Consider the following 24,819-nt stretch of genomic DNA (forward strand, 5'->3'; position numbering starts at 1 on the left):
CAGAGTCTTAATCCACTGCCCCAAGATGTGGGCTCCCCCAAATATTTGAATGCTGGATTTAGGGTGAGCTGATGTCCCGATTTTATAGGGACAGTTCCGATATTTGGGGCGTTTTCTTATATAGGCTCCTATTCCCCTCCATCCCGTCCCAATTTTTCACACTTGCTGCCTGGTCACCCTATCTGGATTCTGATTTTATGGCTCGGACCCAGAAGTGTCTCTTAGGGTTTATTTCTCAATTCGAAGGGGATTTTTGAAAGCTCACATATGTTCCCTTTTAGCTGGGCTATCCTTCCCATGTGAGTCCCAATTCCAGATTGGTTAATAACATCCCCACAGTATTTTCAACTGAATATCCTCTATCAAGTTTCCTATCTTCAGTTTCCTGTCCTAAATTGTTGTGTAGCGCTGTTAAGCAGCCGCCTTGTGCCACCCCAGAGGTGACTGCACTTAATCCCCATGCAATTTGCTCTGTGGTGGGGGAACACACACTTTAAGGATTCCTGAGGGGTGTGCACAAGAGGGCCAAGCAGGAGCACGGGCTCCCTCAGAAATCGGCAGGGGCACAGAACTCCTCCAGCCCCAGGGCCTGGGCAAGGAGAATGACCTCCTCCGGCCCCAGGACCGTGGGGCAAAAGTAAGCTCGTTCAGCCCTGGGGCCACGGCAGGGACACAGAACGTCCCCCTCCAAAAGCCATAGGTGCTAGAATTGGGGGTGCTGCTGCATCCCCTGGCTCCAAGTGGTTTCTAGCACATAAGTGTTTACAGTCTGGTTCATTGGCTCTCAGCACCCCCACTATACACATTGTTCCAAAAGCACTCCAATTTTTATTCTTGGGTGTCCTGAATATTTCAGATCCTGGCTGCCCTGCATGGCATAAACAAGGACTCGCCTTCCCCAACCCCCAGCTTTGTGTGGCATCCTGTGCACTGTTGGTGGGCTAATGTTCTCCACCCCAGAGATGGCTGCATTTCAGTGGTGCATGTATATCATTTACAAAGCACGCTGGGATCCTTCAGGGTGCTACAGACATGGAAAGTGCTGTAAACTGGCAGAAGCTCACATGTAAAATAATAACCCTACTTTGCACTTCTGCAGCCTGCTCTTGCATTGGGCCTTTCAAATGAGGCTCTCAAAGTGCATTACAAATCATAATTCTCACAATGCGCCTGTGAGGTACGTGACTATTTTTTATAGATGGGGAAACTGAGGCACAAACAAGGGGGATGGAGTGACTTGCCTAAGGTCACCCAGTAAGCCAGGCCTAGTCTACACTTAAAATTTAGGTTGACCTAGCTGCATCACCCAGGGGTGCGACAAATCACCTGATCCTGAGCAATGGAGCTACAGTGACCTAACCCCTTGCTTAGACACAACTTCTGTTACCCAAGCTACTGTCACTTGGGGAAACGGTGTTCCTACACCGATGGAAAAAAAACGAGAACAGAATCTCCAAGGGCACCAGAGGAGGGCTGGGTTCCCTCTGGGTGCAGGGGTGGGAGGTAATAAATGCTCTTTTGTGCTCAATCTATCTAATGTCTAGATACTTGGGCCTGGACAGCCTACACTACACTTAACAATAAGTTGACCTGTGGGGCAGTGAAAAATCCACACCCCTGAGCACTGTAGCTAAGCCAACCTAACCTGCAGTGTAGACGTGGTGCCGGGTCCATTAGGAATGCCTCACCTGCATTGACAAGCGGATCAATAATCCCTCGCCGTTCACACTGGGTATGGCATCATTCCTGTTCCAAACAGAGAACATGTTCCACCCCTGAGGCAGCTGCACACTGGTAGAAGAACGGATTCCTTCGCAGGTGTCAGCAATGTTCCTCAATGCCTGGAGGCCTAACGATAGGAAGCTAAATCCACATTTTGGCCACCTAAGCAGTAGCCTGATCTTCTGAGGCATTGAGCACCCCCAAGTGCCATCAAAGTCACTCAGGAGCAGCAGTTGCTCAGGTCCTCAAACTCAGGCCTAGGGTGACCAGATGTCCCGATTTTATAGGGACAATCCTGATTTTTGGGTCTTTTTCTTATATAGACTCCTATTACCCCCCACCCCTTGTCCCGATTTTTCACATTTGCTGTCTGGTCACCCTACTCAGGCTTCTCATTTGGGTGCCCACAGGCAGGCACCTCCGCTTGACAGCAACGTCCCTAGCTAGCCAAGTGCTTTGGGAATCAGCCAGGGAGCATGCCCGCATGGCACAATCGCCGATGCCCCTTTCCCAGACAGCCTCGTGTGGCCAGTTACGAGGCTCTGCCAGCCTGGGACGAGAGGTTATTACCTGGGAATGTTTGCCAGCAGCTAACAAGGGGCAGAGATTGCCCTGGTTTCTTGCTAGCCTGTAGCCCCACTGCCACTGGCTCAGCAGAAATCTGTGGGTGCCAAGGCAGGGGCAGAACTGAGGCTTAGGTATTCAGCCCCGAGAAGTGCCCTGTGGGGCTGGTAGTGATGGACTCTTCCCCGCTCGCTCTAGACCAGGGAGCCCTGTGGCCACATGAGCTCCCACAGACCTGGCACCACGTGCTCTGTGGGAGGCTGTGGTGGACCCACTAGCCCCGTCCCTCCCTTTTTCAGTGCACAGGGAGAGTCCCCGTGGAGCAGTGTCCCACGGGGCACAGGGGGAGCGGGCTCCAGCCCCACCAATCCTGCCTCCTGCGGCAGAAACACACAGAGTCTGCTACCTACGTCCACGGCCCGCTACAGCCTTCGCCCCTCAGCAGTTGGGACCCTGCCTACCTGGCAGCACAGCCCTGTGTGCCAACCCCACAGTACCCTGTGCTCCACAGTGGGAGAGCCCGGTGCAGTCCTGTCTGGTTCCTCTCTGTCAGTCCTTGCTTAATGATTTCCAGCTGCGTTCCGATATCCTGCTAAACACCCGCCCTACTCCCCATTAGCCCTAAAAACCCCGACCTCTCCTCCCCTCCCAAGCTCTCTCTGGTACATTTCTGCCAGTCTGATTCATGCCTCAGGCATTCAGCAACTGTCCCTTCTGGTGCCTGCTCTCCGCTAACCTGGCCTGGAGGGCTCAGCCCCTAACACCAGGTTCCTGGTCTGGAAGCACTGGCTGCCCCATCTTTCTGGCCTGGGGTTGGGTGATGTGGCCCAGGAGGAGCGATTGCAGTGGAGGAAACACAGGGATTAAACAGTGGAAGTTTTGCTTCTTTTGTTCTTTGTGCTCACGCCTCTGGGATCTGCTTCTTCTCAGCCACTGTCCCTGGCTGGAATCTCCTCTCCTCTCTGTTTGGGAGGCAGCTGGGTCACGTCCTGCCTCGCCCTGCTGAGATAATGCCAGAAGAGGCTGACCTGGGGGGGCTGCAGGCTAGCAGGGAAAATCCAGCATGCCGGCCTGATGCGGATCCATCGGGTGTCACACTGCCCCGGCCTTGAATTGTGTGGGGAGGTAGTGTAACCCCAGCACCTGGAGGCTTGGCAGGATGGGGGAGAAGCAGCTTGATCAGCTAAGAGCTAGGGCTGAGCTGTGGCGATACTGGGGCAGGGCGAGGAATGGGTTAAAGTGGGCCTGGGTGGATCCTGCACGAGATGGGGACTCAAGAGACCTGGGGTTAGCGTCTGGCTCTGGCTCCCTGACTGACATTGGGCCAGATACTTAAACCACCCTGAGAGTAGCAGCCGTGTTAGTCTGTATTCGCAAAAAGAAAAGGAGTACTTGTGGCACCTTAGAGACTAACAAATTTATTAGAGCATAAGCTTTCGTGAGCTACAGAAGTGAGCTGTAGCTCACGAAAGCTTATGCTCTAATAAATTTGTTAGTCTCTAAGGTGCCACAAGTACTCCTTTTCTTTTTTTAAACCACCCTGTGTCTCAGGTCCCCAGTCTGGGGTAACAGCATACCTCGCCCTCCGAGGGGCGCAGTGAGGATCAAACCCGGTGATGAGGGCCTAGCCAGCGTCCGCTCTTGTACCGTAGATGTCAGGGCAGTTACATCAGCGAAAGGAGCAGCAGGCCTGGACAATATCATGGTGAGGTCTCTCTTCTTGGCTTCCCTTTCCCTCCTCTGCTCACCAGGGCTAGAGAGAACCACACGGACCTGCCATTTCTGTCTGCCCCTCCAGGGTAATTCACGCCTTGCGCCCCTTTTCCTGGATGCACCTGGAATTTGCCTTTCCAGCCAGGTGGCCGGCATGCAGGGAGGACACCCTGGGCGCCAGCTTCCAGGAGTGCCATTCTGCTGGGCCCCTGCGCCTCCAGGAATGCTGTACTGCCGGGCTTCTGCATTTTTGTTTGGGATGTTTTGCATCACTGATTGGCTGGTTTTTTTTGTTGGCCTTTGCTTGGCCACTGAGAGGCAGCACCAAAAATGTTTTCTGCTCGGGTTGGCAAACTGGCTAGACCGGCACCTGGCAGCTGGTTGGAAGGGAGCATTCCCACCGGCTGCCATCAATCACCCACTTAACCCACTGCCACTCCACACACTGTTTACACAGAGGTGCATGATCAGTTATTGCCCCAAAAAGATTGTTGCTTGTATTTCCTCCAACACATCACTCTGGCTTCTTGCTCTCAGGCCTGGTCATTTCTCCCACACTAGGCCAGCCTCCCCTTTGGGGGAGATACCTGGATACATTCCTCCCCCCTGTTTGTTTAGGGCTTGTCTACATGGGTAACTCAATCTAGACTAAGTAAAAGTGTGAATTTAAACCAAATTCATTAAACTGGATTTAGCCCCGTGTGGAATAAAGGGGGGCCTAAATTCGGCTTTCCAAACTGGAGGAATTATTCCAGAACAGAGTGTCCACATGGGGAGCTATTCCAGAATAGCTGTTCTGGAATAGGTTATGCCACAACTGCTGTGCCAGTCAGTTTACACACACAGATCAGCCCTTAGAGCTTAGGGGGTGTCCAGGAGAAGCTGAATTCCTTGTATTTATGGCAGGAGCAACATGGAAGCCAAGCCCACAGGAACAGGAGTCGAGAGGGAGAAGGGAAGCATTGAGGAATCTTAACATGCATTCCTTCGTAGCTTTCCTGTCTCTGTCCAGGCACTGTTCAGAGGAAGCTACTAGAATTCGGTGGCCATTCAGTAGCTAGTGTTATCAATGGAGACACAGCCAGATTCCATATCCCTTCCACCCCCAAAACTCCCACTGGCTTTAATATGAGATACGGGTGCACAGGGAATGCAGACCTGACCTTGCATTACTAGACTTCTCTGGATTTAATAGGAACTTCAGTTTGCTTCAACTCGGTCTTTTCTAGTGCAGTTATTCCCTCCCATCCTATATTCACACCTATCATTCTGAACCTTTCCATGCCAAGCTGCTAAGAACACCACCATGGGCCAGCAACACCAGTTCAATCCAATACCAGGCACTTGGTTCCTTGGATCTGGCCCAAGCAGTGTCAGACGGGCCTGAGAACAAGGGGGAAAAACCGATTTGACAGTGATCGTTGTGTTCCAGACACTATTGTTAATTGAATTACGGTGCCCCCTGGAAGTCCTGACAGGAATCAGGCCCCCTTGTGCTGGGCACGGTACAAGCACACAGTGAGATCCAGCCCCTGACCGGAAGACCTCACAGCCTAAACAGGCAAGAGAGAAGAGATGGAGTCCCAGGTTTGCGGCTGGAGAACTGAGGCCTAGAGACGCTCAGCGCCGGGCCCCAGAACTCAGGGAGCGTCTGGGGCAGAGCGGAGAGCTGAGCCCTTACCCACAAGGCTGCTGTTCCCCTAGCTGTAGCGGGAGGCTGCTGACCAGGCAGTTTGGAAATTAACCCCACGTTCCGTCACTCCCTCTGCAGGCCCAAAGTACTCGCCACCTGTGAGACACGAAGCTGCAAAACAAGCCAGGGGAAAGTGAAGCTGGGTCCAAGGTCCTGGGGCCAAGTCTGTTCTGTGGATCCTGCAACACCTGAGCATCCAAGCTTGAAATGGCTCCCCCACCCCATCGCCACTCACCTGCTCTGCTTGGTGCACTCCCTGACACCCCCCCCCCCAACTTAGCTGCTAGACCCAGCGCTGGTTTCCCTGGTGCTTTCAGGGAGAAGAGCCGTTGGCTGTGCCTTCCTGCAATAGCCGGGAAGAGGGGAATGTCCACCCCACAGAGCTACCTGCACGACAGGGACCCCCTCCTGACCAGCATGCCAGGGCCTGCGTCCTGCCGTTCCTTGCAGGCTCTTCTCCACCTAGGGTTTGTTGCTCACATTAATCACCCAAGCAGGGATTAGCTGTAGTCAAGATACTGGGGACTGGTGGCAGGGGATGCTCAGAATGCAGGTTTTTTCCTACCACAATTTGCCCCACTGCTCAGCTCTTGGAAACCTGGGGCCACAGTCGCTGCTGAATATAGCAGACCCCCGAGACACCAAGGAGCTCACTGCGCTATCAGTTGCAGGGGGTAGATTCAGACCTGGAATCTGCAGGCCCAGCTCTGCTGAGCTTGTTGCTGTTCTTTGAAGGGTTTGCTTCCTTCACGGGGATGTTCAAAAGTGACCAGTGCTTGGGGTGGGGGACACGGGGGGCTCTGAAACACCTCCAAGATGCCTGATTTTCAGAGGGCGGGAAAAATCAGGCCCCCTTGAAGGTATCTCGTGTCTGACACACAAAACTCAAGGCACCTTGAAATCACTAGTCCGTCTTGAGGAGACAGCTGCTTTCTCCGGTCTGTGCACCGCCCGTTTAGTTACAACAGTAAATAGTAGTTTGCATCTATCTGGACTGGCTGTTCAGACGGTCAGTTCTTGGGGTGAGGGCCTGTCTCCAACTCTGTGTTTGTACATCACCAAGCACAAAGGGGCCCCGGTCTTGGTTGGCTCTTAGGCAACTAGCATAACAAATACATTAATAACTACATGGGGCGCAGTTTGGACTCATGTCCTTGTGCACCACTCCAAAGAGCAAGATTGAACCCTTCTGGAACTCCTCTGAAGGCAATGGGGTGACGCTGGGGATAGATTTGAACCAAGATACCTAGGGGAATAAAGTGGAGGAGATCCTTGACATTCAGGTCAGATACATAGCAGCTTAGAGAGGCATGCAGGGGGGTTAGCAGCAGCAGCTCCCACCTTGCACATGACACAAACCAAACCTATGATGGCTATGATCATGAATTTCTTGTAGGCACCTTTGTCCGCCAGTGTGGTTAGGCCCTATCACCATGTGGCTCCGACTCCTCCATTCTGACTGGCTCCCGCGGTTCTCCAAATAAAAGAAAAAGTTGCCAGAGAAACTGAAATTCCAACATCTTCCCCTGCCCCATCCTCCATTCCCTTCCTAACCCCATCCCACGCCCTCTCCAGTGCTTTTAAGAAAGCAGTTACAGTGGTATTCAGTAACTCTCTACAAAAGGACAACCTGGGTCTCCGTACTGCTTCTCATGCAATAATTCCATAGCAGCCATGCTAACTTTATAGGTCAAAAGATTTTCCACCTGTTGGTGCCACAAACTCAAGGCTAGGATCTGAAATCCATCTGGGTTCTTCTTGTCTTTCACTTGGTCACTGGGGATGAAGACTCATCAGGGCAGTACTCAGGAGATGGCTGTGCTGATGCAGTAGATTAGACCCCCACCTCGCTCTCCTATAGCTGTATTAGCTCTGCAGGGATCACAGAGCAACCATTTACCGACATCATGGAAGATCAGCAGGTACGAGTCTGATTCTACTGAGGTATTGCTAGGACCTTGGCCACCATCCCAAGACACACAAGGCAGACATGCTATGTACATGACCATAACCTCATTCTAAAGGAGCCGGAGCAGTTTGGGCCAGTAACTTTGATCAGAATAAAGACAAGGGTGTAACACGGCTGCTACTCTGAAACCTGTCATTTCTCTAGTGCCTTCCATGGGCTTTACAACCATGACATTAACCCCCTCCCAGCCCTCTGTGCGCACAGTCAACATGAAGGTCCCTGGTTTACAGATGGGGGGAAACCTGCTGTATAGAGAGGTAATGGCAAAAAATTTTCAGCCTGAAGTCAGACACCTGAATCCAGATTCGGCCCCAATATGAGATGAGAACCCCAATGGGAGCTGCAGATCTTCAGCCCTTCCAGAGACCTGGCAGCTTCCTTTAGTGGCCTAATCTAACCACCAAATCTGACCTACACAATTTGCCCAAGGTCACACTACAAGTTCAGGGCAGAACTGGGACTAGAACCCAGGAATCCTGCTATAACCCACCAACAGAATAACCTAGCATTAGCTGAGAGCAGGTCTCTTTTGAAATACATCCCTTGTGACTTTGACATCACGCACAGCACAGGGAACAGTGCATCTTCCAGCCCCACCCCCCAGCCTTCCCCTTGTGACTCAGGCCAATAGCAACCAAGGCGTGGGAGGGAAAGATGCAGGGAAGTGGAGGTGCAGGGCAAGATGTATGTCAGAGCACGGTGATGCAAGAACACATGTTCTCGCATGTTGCTCACGGCAGGGAAATTCTGGGAATACTGGGTGATATACCCCCAAGGATGACCTTGGATCGGCTGCAGGATTTGTGCAAAACCCACCAGGATAGTCACTCACTCCTCCTAAAAAAGGCTCATGGCCATTCAGTAGGTGGCATTCTTCCCTCTGAGAAGTACTGAGCTATTCCCCAGCCCAGAGCTAGGGTTGTGGGAAGTACCATAGTATAGATGAGCCCTGTTACAGACAACAAATGAGCTCACTGCTCAGATGCTTTAGATTGGGCCCCTGTTTACTAAAGTTCTCCGGAGACTTTTGTGCTCTGGCCACATTCAAGCATCCTCATTTCGTTTTCCTCACAAAATGAAGGGGACTTTTTTGTTTGAAAACAATGAAAAGGCTGACTTAATGGGAGGTGACAATGCAAGTGAGAGTGTGTTTGGGAAACACATTGACAATGCAGGGATGAGCAAGTGTCATACTCCAGCCTGTCAATAAACCAGTACATTTTGTTCTCTACAAGAGTTTGTCTGTTCTTACTGCACCTCAAACCATTGGCCTGTCCTAATGCATCCCAGCAGAGTCTTCTGATGGTGGCATGAGCATAAGCCCAGCTTCCCAGGCCTTTGGAGTGTGTGTGTGGGGGGGGGCAGAGCAGAAAGGAAACACACAAGCAGATGTAGAGCGCTGGCTTCATTGACTGATCCAGGCCCGCCGCAGTTTTAGAGCATGTCGCTGCAGCCATGTTCCTACCTCGACAGAAGGGATTTTGCTACTGATGTTAATCCACCTCTCCGAGGGGCAGCAGGCAGATCAATGGAGGAATTCTTCTGTCCACCTAGCTGCATCTACACTGGGGATTAGGTCAACCTAACTACAACACACAGAGGGTTACATTTTTCACAGCCCTGAGCGACATAGCTAGATCTAATTTTTAAATATGGACCAAGCCTTACTCTGTCCCTGGTCTGATTGCAGGAAATCCATGCTGCCCACTGGAACCTAAAGTGATAATAAATCACTCACGAAGGAGCCCCTCACCACTATTCATTAGGGCTTATATTTATGCTTTCTCCAGGTTCCTGCCAGCCAGTATTTTTACACACCCACACCCACACCCCCCTTCCACTCATGCTTTCCTTCACTGGATGTTCCTGATAGTAAGCTCACTCTCTTCCCTAGAATGTGAGACAATGGTACGTGTCAATTTAAACGGCCTCTCCCGGAAAACAGAGCTTGTGTTACCAATCGTGAGGCCAAACTCATCCTTGATACCATAATACCCCTTTCCTCAGAGGATTGCAATGTGCTTTCCAGAGGGCAGTGTCATTCTACCCATTTTATAGAGGGGCAAACTGAGACAGAAAGGCACTTGGCCAGATGATTAGTGGCAAAGCGAAGGCTAGCTCCCAAGTCCAATCCCCTATCCACTGCATCACCCTGACTTCAGTGGAGTTACATGGGGGTGAGGGAATCACATTAAGTCCATACATGCACACGGCTCTGGTCAGGTAAGGAAAAGCAACATCTCCAGTTACACGCCCTAAATGGTTTGGTCTTATCTGAGAGACCAACTGTCTCCTGCTATGATTGATTCCACAGCTGCTAAGGCAGGCAAGCTGGTAACCCTTGACCTGGGTTAATTGAGGGTGAGAGGGGTGACTGACATCAGGGCATTCTCAGTAAGGGACCATCGACTCTGGAATTGGCTTCCACATTGAGCCAACACAACTATTATTTATATTACAGCAACCTCCAGAGACTCCAGCCAGGAGCAGGGCCTTACGGTGCTAGGTGCTGTACACACGGCTTGAGGCAGTCCCTGTCCCAGAGAGCTTAGTCTGAATACACAAGGCAGATAAAGCGCGGCAGCACGCACAGAGAGGTGCAGGGACCTGCCCACCATCAGGCAGATACCACCCTCTTAGGCTGGGGGGGACCCTTTAGCAGTGGGCAGGCTTCGCCCACCCACTTCCTGGATCCCAATAAGATCAGGCAGATACCAGGTGCCCTGGTTGCAGGGCCTTAAACCACTAGACTATGCTGCCAGTTTGCAACCTATAGGGCACTCTGTAAAAGTCTAACTTTCCCCCCAAGCTTTTGGGACATTTCCCAACAGAGAACTGGAGAAGGATCTGGAATTCATTTCACATACACCATGGAACAAGAGTAGTGGCCTTTGCTCATTACCAGTCAAGGCTGGGTTTCAACCACTGATTTAAAGGTGAAAGACTGTATAGCCTACATCCACCCCCGAGTCATATTGCCCTCTCCTCAGACCTGTGCCACTTTCTAACTGCATCCTCAACTCAAAACCTCCACCCCACTCCGTAAGGTCTCCATAGCCACTGCTAATCCCCCTAGACCTACCTTAGGAAGCCAGAAATGGCACCAAAACAGAACTCTCCAATCAGGAAGCAGAGGGAAACTAGAGGATTCCTTCTACCATGGGCTACTGGCACCAGAGGGAGATAGGAATACAGGTAGAGGAGATAGCTCTTTGGCTAGTCGATCAGGGACATGGGTGGTGGGGACCTAGGCAACCACACAGACTTCTGGCTAACCCAACTCCAATCAAGCATCTGGGTTCATGCCCTCTCAGATAGGCCAGTCACCCACCTTTGAGCAATGAGATACAAGGCTACACCCACAGCTGTTTATGCATTCAAATGACTGCACAGCTGGCATCTGTTGAGAGGATCCATACCTGAGCTGATTTACAAGGTAGGCTCCAGGTTATTTCTGCTCAAGGCCAATGGAAAAGTGTAGATCACAGGAGGATAATTCTGAGGTTTTGGATAATTTAGTAAAAGGGACATGTTATCCATGGATTAGAGCAGTGTATTCAAGACCAAACCGCTGGGTTCTTCTATTCATAGCTATGGAAGGGGATCTAGGGTTGAGAGCAGGTGAGATTTAAAGCCAGGATTCCTGGGTTCTGTTCACAGCTACGGGAGAGTCTATTAAGTGGTTAAGAACTCCTGGGTTCTCTAGCCAGTTCTGTCCTTTGCACCATGACCTCGGGTAAGTGACTTTACAGAGATGTTAACTTATGCACCCTATTACTGGCCTTGCCTCAGAAGTAAGATCTTGAGGAAAAAAGTGACTGCGGTATCATTAGTTTCAGAGTAGCAGCCGTGTTAGTCTGTATTCGCAAAAAGAAAAGGAGTACTTGTGGCACCTTAGAGACTAACAAATTTATTAGAGCATAAGCTTTCGTGAGCTACAGCTCCGATGAAGTGAGCTGTAGCTCACGAAAGCTTATGCTCTAATAAATTTGTTAGTCTCTAAGGTGCCACAAGTACTCCTTTTCTTTTTGCGGTATCATTAGGTACCTTACTAATTCAAACAACTATCACCTCCATTTTGGTTGGAAGCAGCCTGTGACGATCCAGAAACTATTGAGATTTCCAGCATGCAACCCATAATTAAGCTTGTATCTCACTGACTTGAAAAGGCTAGGGTATTCTACCAGCCTGCTGTATCTTCAGGAATAAGATCTGGAGGGCCCGAGCAACCTGCAGCAACCCTACAAACTGCTTAGCCCAATTAGACAGTTGCAGAGCACTAGTGACCACTCATTTCTATGCAGGATGAAGTATTAAACACCCCCATAGAGGAACTCCGGCCTTCCTAGAGAAGGGTGAGATCAAAGCAGTCAAGACAACACCTCTATACCTCAAAGCACTAGAACTTCCCTCCTCCTCAGGATGGTTCACATGTTAGAATGGCAGCCCTTATCTCCCCCCAGCCAGGTCACAAGCAAAAACAACCTGCAGCAGATAGTCCTTGTGACATGGTAATTAGGCCTTTTTGTTAAGCACTCTGTCAAGGGACCTGGAACTATACACACCTATTAGAGCGTATTCATCCCAGTTTCAGCACTAGGGAACTTGGTTCATTTTGTCTGATGACTGCTGGGAGATCATAGCACAACACCAGCAGCCAATCTGCCTAGTGCTCATCAACCAGAGGTGTAACAAATCTACTATCCCTCTTGAAAAAGAAAAGGAGTACTGGTGGCACCTTAGACTAACAAATTTATTAGAGCATTGGTGGAAAAAACAGAGGAGAAATATATAAATCTCTCCTCTGTTTTTTCCACCAAATGCATCCGATGAAGTGAGCTGTAGCTCACGAAAGCTTATGCTCTAATAAATTTGTTAGTCTCTAAGGTGCCACCAGTACTCCTTTTCTTTTTTGCGAATACAGACTAACACGGCTGCTACTCTGTATCCCTCTTGAGGCTTTCATTAGCTTCCCATAACCTACAGCTTGGGACAGCAGTCAAGCCCTGTTCTTCCTGTTATGATTCTTCAGATTGCTGAGCCTGGCCTTTGTGGGATCACAACTGTTGCAGAGGAAAGGCGGCAGAAAACCTGGAGGTTGGTGGAGGAAGCTAGCTGGAACAGGGCAAGCTGAAGGAGTAAAGGCCGAACAACTTTAGTAAGGGGAGGAAAAAAAAGTAGGGTTTCTAGTAGAAACCCATCCATCATCTGAGCCTTTAATTGTAGTTTTACCCCCAGCCCTCATTTACCTACATGCTGTGCAATATAGCACTAAAAGTTCTGTTTAGACAAAACAGGACTGGCACTTTAAAAAAAAACCACAAAACAAAAACGCTTGCTCAGTTAGCTTCTTTTGCATACCCAGGCAGGACTGTCTGCAATACCATTATGGGTCCATAAGCCATTTCAAGGCCTTTTCTGTGACACTGTTAATACCATCAACCATTATGCTACTGAGACCAGAAGTGGGGGAACCTAAACACCCACAGAATAAAGGCAGTAGGAAATACTCTTGTCCATGGTTACCTTATGCCCCAAATCACCATCAACTCAAGATTTGGCATGGCCCTCACACTGATCTTTAAGATCAGCCTGACCCCCTAACAGTCCTGTTCTGCAAGAGAGGTTAAAGTTAAAAAAAAAAATAGTAAATTTTACTAAGTAACAAAGTTGATCCTTACTAGGATACATGATTTGATATTTTAATCCATAATAGTACTATTAGAAAATTATGAACTGCAAATTCAACTTGATTCAAATAATATAGCTCATCTTGTGTCATTCCTCTCATGGACAACGTGAAGTGGGTAGAACTCAATATAGATTGATCTTATTGCAATTGCTTTTTATAAAGTTATTTTGCTCCCCAAAATGGTTTCACATTCCAAGGAATGTTGCATCCAATGAAGTGAGCTGTAACTCATGAAAGCTTATGCTCAAATAAATTTGTTAGTCTAAGTTGCCATAAGTACTCCTTTTCTTTTTGTGAATAGAGACTAACAGCTGCTATTCTGAAACCTTCCAAGGAAGGTAACACTGATGTGACTTTCAGAATTTTAGGGGAAGAGAAGGACTAGTCAAAAAACAAACTTAATTTTATTATGTAAAAACTTTTAACTTTTATAAAAAGTTTATAAAGCAAGTACAATGCATGATCGCAGAAATTCACCTTCCTGCAAAAAAGGTACAAACATTATACTCTATTATAGAGTTCAACAATAAACATGGGGCCACAGCCCCAGAACAACTCATTTTTGAAATTCTTGTTGGTATTACCCCCTACCCAGCCCCCTGTAAGGATTTTTTTTTTTTAAAATCACACTATAATCCAAAAATATACATACAACTGCATCTCTGCAAGTCTTTTTAAAGCATGTTGTGCTCTCATTTATAGCCAGCCATGTTTTAAAGATATCTATATAATGACTGGGGAGCCAGTCTAGCACACTTGGGATTTTGCGAACACAAAACACTGATCTTACAGTGCAGATGATGCTCAAGGAGTCAGGACTTCCCAGCTTTTCTTGCCCTTGTGCAATGAGGCGGTTAAATTCAAATATTCAAGAGTTCAGATCCATTTCTGAATGGGGGATGGAGAGAGCAGAACCAAAAGTCTTTCCTGGCCTGTTGAGATTTATTTTCAGGCAAGAAGCAGAGTGGGAAGCAGAAACAGTACTAAAAAACCAGCCAAGCATCCAATGCCTTGTGCCACATGTTCCACAGACACAATATCTGGAAGATAAAGGCTGAGGTCCCTCCATTATTGGATTCATGGGGTTGAAGTCTGATCCTTTCCAAGTCAAGGTCTCTCTTCACCTCCCTTGGAGAGAGCCAAGTGTTATGATCCCACACCTGCAGTCTGAATAGGGGTAGAGGGGAGGGGGATGAGAGAGAGAGAGACATGTCAGTTATTCAGAGCAGATCAGAGGCAGGTCTGCACTAGACATCCTGGCGCCAGAGAGAGGAAACTTCTATTTACCTCCAGCTGATAAGGAATCAGGAACCAACACTCAGGCTGGATGTTTGCTAATTGGCACCAAAAGGGGAAAAAAAAAAAAAGACAAGCCCTTCTGTTTCTAACTCTACAGATGGAGCTAAAATTACACAGATTAGAAGGGAGGGACACATGCTTGGCGGTGCCTTCCTGCCTGAAAACATGGCCCCCCCCCCTTTAAAAAAAAAAAAAAAAGCCTCTTGATTCTACCCATTTCAACAGGGCTGTAGAAGCAGCTGCAGAGTTCGCTATAAGAAGAAGGACATTGTCACAAGAATGACTCCATTTGCAGGAGCTGGAAAGAGGCTGAACTGCCGGCACAAGTAGTGACAATGGCTACAGATCTCATTCCACTACAGTTGCTGCTTAAAAAAAAAAACCCACAACCTCAATCAACCGCAAGGGAAGAGACGCCAGAGATGCCCAGCGCCAAGCAGCGTAGATTGCACGAAGGGGGAGGGGGGGCAATTTAAAATCCTCCCTCCCTGGTTAGTTTCGAGCCACTCACGCGAATTCCCGGGGACGGAGAAGTGGGCTGGGGATGCAAACTGACAGGGAAGCGCGTGGTCCAAGTCTTACCTGGTGGTGGTGGGGGGGGGGAAGACATTAATGGCACAAATGTCTCTCGTCTTTCGAGCACAGTTCAGAGGCGAGTTCAGAGGCCTGCAAAGAGGAGAAGGGAAGTAAGCAAAGTGGGGGGAGGACCTGGGGGGGGGGATTTTTCTCCCCTGGGGGAAAAAGGGCAGCTGCCCCGCACGCTGATTCCTGCCTGCACAGGGCACCACCCGCCTGGGGGAAAAGGTGCCCCCCGGTGTAGTGACAATGTTACCGTGAAGAGTCACAAGCCGGGGCCCCGTCCTTACCTTCAGGGAGAGGAGAGAGGTGTCGGCGGACGGGTCCTGGCCCTTCGCCTGCTCCTCCAGCACGATCTGCAGGTCGAGGATGTAGTCGATGACGTGCTGCAGGATCTCCACCTGGCTCAGCTTCGTGCCCTGCGGGATGCCCGGCACCAGCTCGCGCAGCTTGGAGTAGCAATCGTTCATGTCGTAGAGCAGGCTCATGGGCTCCTCCAGCGCCGGGCTCTTGCTGGGGCTGCCCCGGGCGATGGCCAGGCTCTGGTCCGACAGGCAGCACACGGCTTCGTAGCAGCTCCTGACGGACCGCACCGGGCTAATGGCTTTCATGGTCACCGGGCTGGGCTGGCGGACGCCTGGCAGCACTGGGCTGGTGTCTCGGGAAGGCAGATCCTCCTCCTCCTCCTCCTCCTGCCCCCCTCCCCCGCCGCCCCCGGCTGGCTGCTTGCACGCACGTCTCTCCCGCAGTGCAATCCCGGCGTGCGAGCCACTACTCCTCCGTGCAACGAGCTGCCAGCGCCTCGCCCCCCTCTGGCCTTTTATACGCCAGCCGCTCCGCTCCGGCCCCGCCCCTTCCTATGCAAACGAGCCGCACCGCCCCCCCCGTGGCGGCCGCCGGGGGAAATGTTGCATTGAGCGCTTACAAGCGGGTTGAATGGCGAAGCGGGCTCCCATTGGCTTCGCCTGACACCGGAGAGCAGAGGGCAGGGAAGGAACGAGGAAGCTCTGCTTGCAAACGGGCGGGCCTAGCTATCCAACCCCCCCCCCCCCCCCCCCCGCGCGCGCGCGCGCCCCTTTGGCTTTTTAAAACTCAAGTAAAAGGAATGAAAATTGCAAATCGAGCTCTTCTCCCTTGCCTCGTTTTTCTCTCCCGGCCCCTTTAAAAAAAAAAAAAAAAAAAAAAAGCTCTGGCTGGAAAAGACAAACCCCGCTTTCAAAGCGCGTGTTTGCAAAGCCCAGTTCCAGGGTGCAGCCCCTCCACCTTCAGCACCCACCAGAGCCATAAATCCCCTCGCAGCAGCGAATTTTTGTCTTTTTTTTTTAAGGGGTGGTTTGGTTTTTTCAGGGGGATCTTGTAAGGAATTAGTGGCGCCTTGTTCCTCAATTTGCTGCGCATATGACCTCCAGACTTTCTGCCGTCAGGAATTATCTTGTGACCAGAAAAAAAAAAAAAAAAAAAGGAATTGCGGTAAAGCTGAGGTTACCGTGGAGAAACCAGATTTGGGTCAGCAACTCTTTGACAGCGGAAACATTGTATGGGGGGGAGGAATATATATAAGTATGGGTTTATTTTAGTTTGAAACAACAGGAACAGGGTAAAAAAACTCAGTCGACATGGTTGTATCAGTTTAACTAAAAGGACAAAACTTTATGGGTGGGTCCAACTTTTGGGGTGTAGACAAGACCCAGTTCGCTTGGGGCCTTATCCCACTCACATTTGGGTGTAAATCCAGAGTAACTGTGAGAGTCGAATGAGGCCCTAAAAAACAGTTTTGGTGGAAGGTGGGGCAGAGGCTGAGGAGAGGGTATAAAAAGTTCTCTTTATATTTTAACTTGATTTTAAAAATCAATCTCAAATGGGCTGTGTGATATAATTTATTGATCCCAAGCCTGGAGATTTTTCCAAGGGCCAGCTTTTTATTTTGGAATGTGTTTTGATTATTTGTGATTGGCAACTGCTATGGAAATAATACTTTATGGCCCATGACAATGGGGTATGCCATTTAATTTTCCCCCTAGCCCATTACTGGTTTCCCAAATCCCTTGCTTAGTATTTCTGTTAATACAACTTCTTAAACTGTATTATTTCAGGGGCTGTGGGGGAGGCCAGGGCACCTGGAGTAAATTATGCCTGCCCACAAGTACAATTTACTCCAGATCTGCCTAAATCCTAGGTTGTGTGTGTGTGTTTTTCCAACAAAACAAAACATACTGTATTTTTTTGGCTTTTCTCTCTTCTGCTTTCACATTTAGCTAAGTTTGGGAAAAAAATCACTTCCCCAACCCCCTTGGGTATATAACTCTAATCATGATCAATTTCCATGTTTTTAAGCAGTCTGCATGTCACAATGGGTTTTTTAGATATATATTTATTGGGGGGGGTTGTTTAGTGTAATGGAAAAGCTAGTTAAATTATTCATTCCTTCAAGACCTTAGATTGCACATTACTAAATCTTTATAAGAAGTAGTTATTTTTTGGTAACCCCACTATTTTCTTCTCCTCCCTCGCCCTCCTGTAGTCCTCTGACCCTGCCAATCCTCACTCCTTTATAGGGAGACTCCCTAATTTTGGATGAATTTTAAGGCCTTTAAAAAAAAACCCCTCTCTCCCTGAGGAAATAAATTGCAATGAGATATTTGCAATCCCCGCTCCAAGTTTGTTGGGAAACCTCCTTCATTCAAATGGTGGCAGCTGGCGAATAAACCTGAACTCGATGGGACAGCGGGTTTTCGTTTGTTTTGAAAGAAAAATAATAAATCTTTAACCTATTTTTCAGAATCTGGGGGATTGGCCTGGACTGTCCAGACTTTTTTTTTCCAATTTTTTTTTAAATGTTCAGTTTTGAAATTTTCTTAGCACTCATGCAAGTCACCATCAGCCCTAAAACCTCCCAGAATTTGTTTCCCAGCCCTGCCCCCCAGCCCTGCGCTTTTTTTTTTCCATTCACCCCCCCTCCCACAAAACATTCCATCTTTAACCCTATTTTTGCCTCGTTCCAGGAACTGAGCGATTGCACTGGAATATCCCCAAAGCTGATTTTTCAAATAACTTTTTTTTTTTTTTTTTTTTTGGTGGCAAAGATTCTCTGTGTGCAACATGTTTGGCTGTTTGGACAGGCAGCCCCGGAGCATCCCTGAACTTTCTGTTCCCACTCTTGCTCCCTACCCCCCTCTCTCCACTCCTCCCCCCCCCGTCCTCCTTGCATTTTTTATTTTTATGAAAGGATGTCATTAAGGCTTTTGTTTGAACTGTTTTTGTTTAAGAACTTTTCTCACAATCCTATTTTTTGTTGAGGAATCTGCTCCCTTTGCCCAGCTGTGTCCCTCTCCCTCCAGCTGTGTTGATCTAACTCTCCGCTCCAGACAGCCTGGCGCCAGCCTTGCGAACGTCATGCATTCACACAGGGATGCGTGGCCAAGGCAACCTTTCCGCCGCCATAGCCACCGAACTGGAACCTCACAGCCCAGCCAATGAGAAGCCGGGGAGGCGCTTTAACGTTCGAAGGGGCGTGGCCTCGCTGGGGGACTGGAACCTTGAGCAGCAAAATTAGCTTAGATTCTGGGAACGTGCAAACATTTCTGCACGAGGCTGTTGCTCCCCCCCCCCTTTTTTTAAAAAAAAAAACAAAAACAAAAAAACTACAATTTGGTGGGGCTGGATCATTTCTGGCCTTTTTCTGGGAACTGATTCCCATTGCAAGCCAAGAATCAGAATATTATTATCACTTACAGTTTAGGCCAGTGGGGGAGTTATAAAGTCCGGTTTTTTGGCTCAGAGCAGTATTCACCCTGCCCGCCACCCCCAAAAGCGCTGGAGTGGTGATTTCATGTTGAGAATGGCCCACACTGTATGTGTTTTATTAACAAAAATTGGTTGTTTTAGAACCGCGCTACGCCTTGAGACCGAACTTTTCAGAACAAGTCCCATAAAGCTCACAACACGGACTGGTGTTCGCCTCCTAGGCTCTTTGATTCACCTGGATTCATTTGTAAAGGGGGAAAGTCAGCAAACAGCCATCATCCCCTCCCAGACTCTCTCTTCTCCAGCTCGAAATATTCACTAACTCCTCAGCCAGGCAATGTACCCCATCCTCAACCCTTCCCTGAAGTCCCTTTTACTGGTTATTTGTTGCTACATCTATTGTAATTTGCATCAGTTCTGCAACGCTGAGGATTTTTCCAAGGCTTCTCTCTAGGAATTTCTTAAATCAATTGCTGCCAAATGAGCCCCTGAGAAATTCTGTTAAGATCAAACCTTTGAAAACAGAACAAAAAAACAGAGGTGGCAGGATACGAAAGAGTAAGACTTCTGGCTCCCAGAATGTGGTATTTTGGGGTGGGAGAATGGAAGTGAGGATAGGACTGATGATTGGAAGACTGGGATGGGAGTTGCATTTAGTTTATCATACCAACCTAACCTCAAGCTGTTGGACAGGGACTCGGGCTTTGGGGGGTTTTCTCAGGGCTCCGGCATCTTCAGGATTCCTGGCAGCGCTGCATCCATGAAAGTGATTGAGAACAGAAGAGAGGAGGAGGAGGAACAGAATATATGCCCAAGGAAATTACAAAGAAGACAGTTCTTCCACAGTGGTCATCTGGATTCACTTTCTGGACAAGGGCTGGATCAAATCTTGTTCCAAATCTTTTGCGACCTTCACTTCTGTCCCCTTATTCACAATCAAAACAAGAGCTAGGAAAAAGAACACCTGGCCAGGCAAACTCACTAGAGCTCTGATTCAGGAAGGCATTTAAGCACATGCTTAACTTCACATTTGTGCTTATGTCCAATTTACTTTTTGTTTCTAATTGTCTGTGCTTGTGGGTCTGGGACAAATTTATTAAAATCAATGGATAATTTTAAAAGGCAGAGTTAAAATTAGAGCAGCTGGTTAAGAAATAAGCGGTGGTTTCTTAAAGATGTTGTGGAATTTTCTTGTCAATGGGACCCCCTTCCCATCTGACCCTAAGCAAAACAACTGGCATGCAATATGTTGGGGGGGGGGAAAAGAAAGGAGGAACAACATATGGAGCTAGGCTCACATGCCACACTGGTAGGTTTGGCTGCATCTACACAAGCAACATTTGGTAATTATGCCCACATGTTAAGGTCCCGATTCAGCGAAGCATTTATGCATGTGCTTAAGCCCATCCCTATTCAGCATAGCACATAAGCACATGGCCTGTTGAAATCAATAGGATTGAAGCACATGCCTAAATGCCCATGGTCAGAGAGCAAATTAGTAGCGGAGCAGGGCATGGAGCCCAGGTAGTCTGAGACCCAGCCCTCTGCTGTTACCAGATAATGCTACCCCTGTAAATAAGTTGACATCACTTAGGATATCTGGCAGGACAGCCTACTCCTTCCTCTAACTATAGGGCGACATGAAGAAACTATCAATTAAAAAGTTTCCGTTAGCCCTGTCGACTATCTTCAACTACTGTGTTTTTTAACCAAAATTGTTCTTAGATTCTTTAGAATCTTTCAGCCCAACTGAAGGAGCTTAAATTCCAGGCTTCTCAACCAGTTGCTCCAAAAACATGACCAACTCCAGCGGGCCGGTGCTGCATGGGTGCTTCCCCTACAATGCTCATCTTACTGGCAGATCAGTCTATGGGAACTTTTCCCATTGTTGGATCAAGCCTTAAGAGAAGCATCTCTTTTGCTTTTTTTTGCCAAGGGGGACTTAGTTCATATTTAGACCCGGTTGCTTCTTGCAGCCTTTGTTTGGAGAATCAGATTGAAGGAGTAAGCCTGGAGCAGCGCTTGGGGAGTGATTATTCTTCGCTCGCTGGCTAACGATTTGTATGGGATATCTCCAAGTCCACCCAGACCAGGCTCCATGTGGTGTGATAGCTGCTGCAATAACCAGTCTTGCGGATACAGGGCACAAAGAAATGGATTTTTCTCTCAGCTGCCTGGGTGTAAATCTGGAGTAACTCCACACTGTGTAACTAACAGCAGGACGCTGTACAATACAGCTGGTGCAGCATTAGGCAGCTTCATAGATATAGCTCAGTAGTGTTTCCAGAGTAAGCCAGACACCTCCCTTCATGTTCTCTACCCATTATTTTAAATGATTAAAACATGGGAGGGAGATAGAGAAAAGTCACAGCAGACTTTATTAAAGATGGAGGGAGCTGGACTAGATGACCTCTCGAGGTCCCTTCCAGCCCTGCATTGCTAGGATAGCATAGGCAGCTACCAGGTTAGATTGTAAGTTGTTTCGCGCAGGGACCATCTTTTTGGTCTGTGTTTGTACAGCACCTAGCGCACTAGGGCCCTGGTCCATGGTGCAGGCTTCGAGGCTCTGCTGCAGCACAAGTAATAACAATAGTGATGGTTCCACTCCCAGGAACAAGTGGCAGTTGAACATCAAAGGGTTTTGAGTCTGCATTAGCACCCGTCACTCTGGATGTTTAAGTTAACTATATGAACCATTTAAAAGCTACATTAAACTAGAGATCCAGTGAGAGCAGCCTTCACCAGGAGGTTTGTAAAATATCTTCACAATTAACTAAAGGAAATGAAGCTTTTCAAATACAATGTCTGACTAACCTGTAGGACTCACTGAGACTATAGGCAAGAAGACCATCACCCACACTAGGATAAATATGTATAAGGGGTATAAACGCTCAGATGTTAGGGCATAAGCCAACCCTAACCGGCATTATGAAGGAATTACCCCTATAGGATGAAGGTTGCAAAATTGTCTATGTGGATTTCTCACCTTCCTCTAAAGCATCTGGTACCAGCCACTGTTAGTGGTAGGATATTGATTTGGATGGGCTATTGATCCACTGGGAATTCTTATGTTCCTAGGTCCACTCCTGTGGCTAGTAGCCCAAGGTACAGGGACAGTCATAACAATGGGAGATATTTGTGAGGGCTGGAATGGAAAGTCCGACATACATTTCAGAGCCTACAGCAAGGTTTGGTTCAGGTTCCGTTCAAGAGATGAGCCAGAGATTGCAGGGAGAAGGAGACTTCTTATGTTTCTAAACCTGTTTGTCTTCCCCAAAGCAGCTTTGCCTAATGGTTAAAGCACAGGATGCCAAGTTGAGAATAGTTCTGTTTCTACCACTGACTGGCTGCATGACCCCGGCTGTGTCACTACACATTCATGTGCCTCAGTTTCCCCCCAGGGATAACAACACTGGCCTAACTCCTAGGGTTGCTATGAGTCTTAATTCACAAAGATTCACAGTCAACCTGTGGAACTCCTTGCCAGAGGATATTGTGAAGGCCAAGGCTATAACAGGGTTCAAAAAGGAACTAGATAAATTCATGGAGGATAGGTCCATCAACGACTATTAGCCAGGATGGGCAAAGATGGTGTCCCTAGTCTCTGTGTCAGAAGGTGGGAATGAGCGATATGGGATAGATCATTTGATGATTATCTGTTCTGTTCATTCCTTCTGAAACACCTGGCATTGGCCACTGTCGGAAGACAGGATACCGGTCTAGATGGACCTTTGGTCTGATCCAGTATGGCCATTCCCATGTTCTAATATTAGCGTGCATGGAAAATGCTCTAGGCAAGCAAAGTATTGCGACCACAACAAATATCCTTCAAATGACAAACTCCAACATTACCTAGAGATTCCAACCAAGATTGTGGCCCCATTGTGCTAGGTGCTGTGAGAGACAGTCCCTACCCCAAAGAGCTTACAATCTAAATAGACAAGACAGCCAAATGGGTTTGTCTAAGATCACACTGCAGGCCAGTGGACCAGTTGGGAGCAGACCCCAGGTCTCCTGAGAGCTAGACTGGAGTCCTATCCATTCAACCACAGTTGCCTCTCATAGGAGACGCATACACCAAAGAAGCCACATAATGCTTCTTTCACTTCCTGCTTCCTCCCTAGAGATACATTGGAATGAAACAGCAAAGGTTGCCCTTGCCTGATGGCAGCCTGCCCTTGGCTTGGTTTGGCAAGTGCCCCCACCCCCCACGGTTCCTTTTTCGAACAATCGGGAAATGTTGGGCCCGATTCGCTGCATGTTTACACTGGCGTATCCCTCCTGGCCTCAGTGGAGTCCCTCCCGGCTTGCCCCTGTGTGAGTGAGGCCCTGTCTCTCCCTCTTGGTGATTTACGATCCTACCTTAAACCCTTCCTGCTTTGCTGTCATCACCTCTGTCAGCAGCCCCGATGCTTTGCCCCACTCAGCTTCTTTGTCATCAGACAACATGTGGACCTTGCAAGAAGCCAACAAACAGATGAGATAAAAGATAACCCGGTTTGAATAAAGAGCGCTGATGCCTGTTAGTAGCCAGTGTCCCCTCTGCAACCTGCTGCAGTGTAAACACTCTCTGGCACCAGGCAGGATTTGCCTGTCCCTGGATGGCTCAGGTGGCTGGTAACAGGGTCAGCCTTTCACCTTGAGGTCACCACTCGGAATCTGGCTCAGGTTAGCAGTGATGGAAACTGGGCTCAGGTGACCTGTGTGGAATGGGTTGGGGTGGAGGGGGAGATCTAGTTTCCAGCAGATCAGGCCGTGTGCCACACAAGCTGGCACCACTCCTGGTTGTGGCCAGAGGACTGAATGGGCATCCATCCAGAGCTACCTCTGATGCCTTAGGAGTGGTCCATTTGGGGAGTAGCAGCAGCTTCGGTCTCTTGACTTTTCAAAGGACACAGAAGAGCCTCCTCTGCATCTGGGCTCACCTGTTCCCATACACATCAACCCACCACCCTGCCCCCAGGGTCTGTGTCACCCCCTTACTGGGAAAGCCAGACCAGCCTGTGGCAATGCAAAGGTGGTCCCTAGCAAGCAGATTGTTTGGACAGAGGACTAACCCCCAGCAGAGACCACCCCAAGCACCCCCAACCTACAGGAATGCTGCACCCCGAGCAGAATTGGAGGTGCAGACGATCCAGGGCCACGGGGCCCGCTTCTCTTCTTATTTACACCAGGGTGAGCGAGAGCAGATTCAGGTCCATTGGCTAAAATGGGGTGACTCCTGAATTAACTAGGGTGAGCAATACAAGACTCAGACCCACACCGTGTGTGTGTGTGTGGGGGGGGGGGAACGACTCAGGACCTGATGTAGGTATGCAGGCTCCTAACTTCCATTAATTTCAATTAGCTCCTTTTTAGACAGGGTTGCATCTTGCCGCCTTTGTTTGGAGAATACGGTTGTTTACGGGTGAAGGAGTATGCCCGGAACAGCACTTGGGGAGTGAGTATTCTTAGCTCGCTGCTGGCTAATGATTTGCACAAAGTCCACCCAGACCAGGCTCCATTTGGTGAGTGCTGACCAGTCTTGCGGATACAGGACACAGAGGAATGCATTCCTCTCTCAGCTGCCTTGGTGTAAATCTGGAGTAACTCCACCCTGTGTAGCTGACGGCAGGATCTGGCTCAGGGATGCTGTACAAAACAGCCCGCAGAGCTCATCCCATCCCATCCCATCTCCAAAGGAAGCCAGACACCTCCCTTCATCCTCTCTACAAATGATTGTAGATGATCTGGACTCGTCTCCCTTGTCTGTACAGCCCTAGCAGAATGGGAGCCTGGCCCTGGCTTGAAGCTTCCTTTCGAAAAGAGGCAGGCTGGCCTAGTGGAAAGGATACTGGACTGGGACTC

At 48.9% G+C, this 24,819-nt stretch overlaps 1 protein-coding gene across 2 annotated transcripts; it reads right to left on the minus strand.

Annotated features, from left to right (window-relative positions):
* Positions 1-13,738: 13,738 nt before the first annotated feature.
* On the minus strand, positions 13,739-15,913 carry ID3 (inhibitor of DNA binding 3, HLH protein). Of its 2 annotated transcripts, none has more exons than XM_043506145.1 (3): positions 15,519-15,913; positions 15,244-15,318; positions 13,739-14,523 (listed from the first exon to the last, which is right to left on the minus strand). In XM_043506145.1, the coding sequence occupies exons 1-2, from the start codon at positions 15,837-15,839 to the stop codon at positions 15,262-15,264; spliced, it is 378 nt and encodes a 125-aa protein (XP_043362080.1). In that variant the 5' UTR covers positions 15,840-15,913; the 3' UTR covers positions 13,739-14,523; positions 15,244-15,261. The 2 variants fall into 2 exon arrangements, with proteins under 2 accessions (XP_043362080.1, XP_038233537.1); XM_038377609.2 differs by having other exon boundaries at positions 13,739-14,520; positions 15,235-15,318.
* Positions 15,914-24,819: the final 8,906 nt, after the last annotated feature.

This window comes from Dermochelys coriacea, chromosome 19 (genome assembly GCF_009764565.3).
Source record: "Dermochelys coriacea isolate rDerCor1 chromosome 19, rDerCor1.pri.v4, whole genome shotgun sequence".
NCBI lineage: Eukaryota > Metazoa > Chordata > Testudines > Dermochelyidae > Dermochelys > Dermochelys coriacea.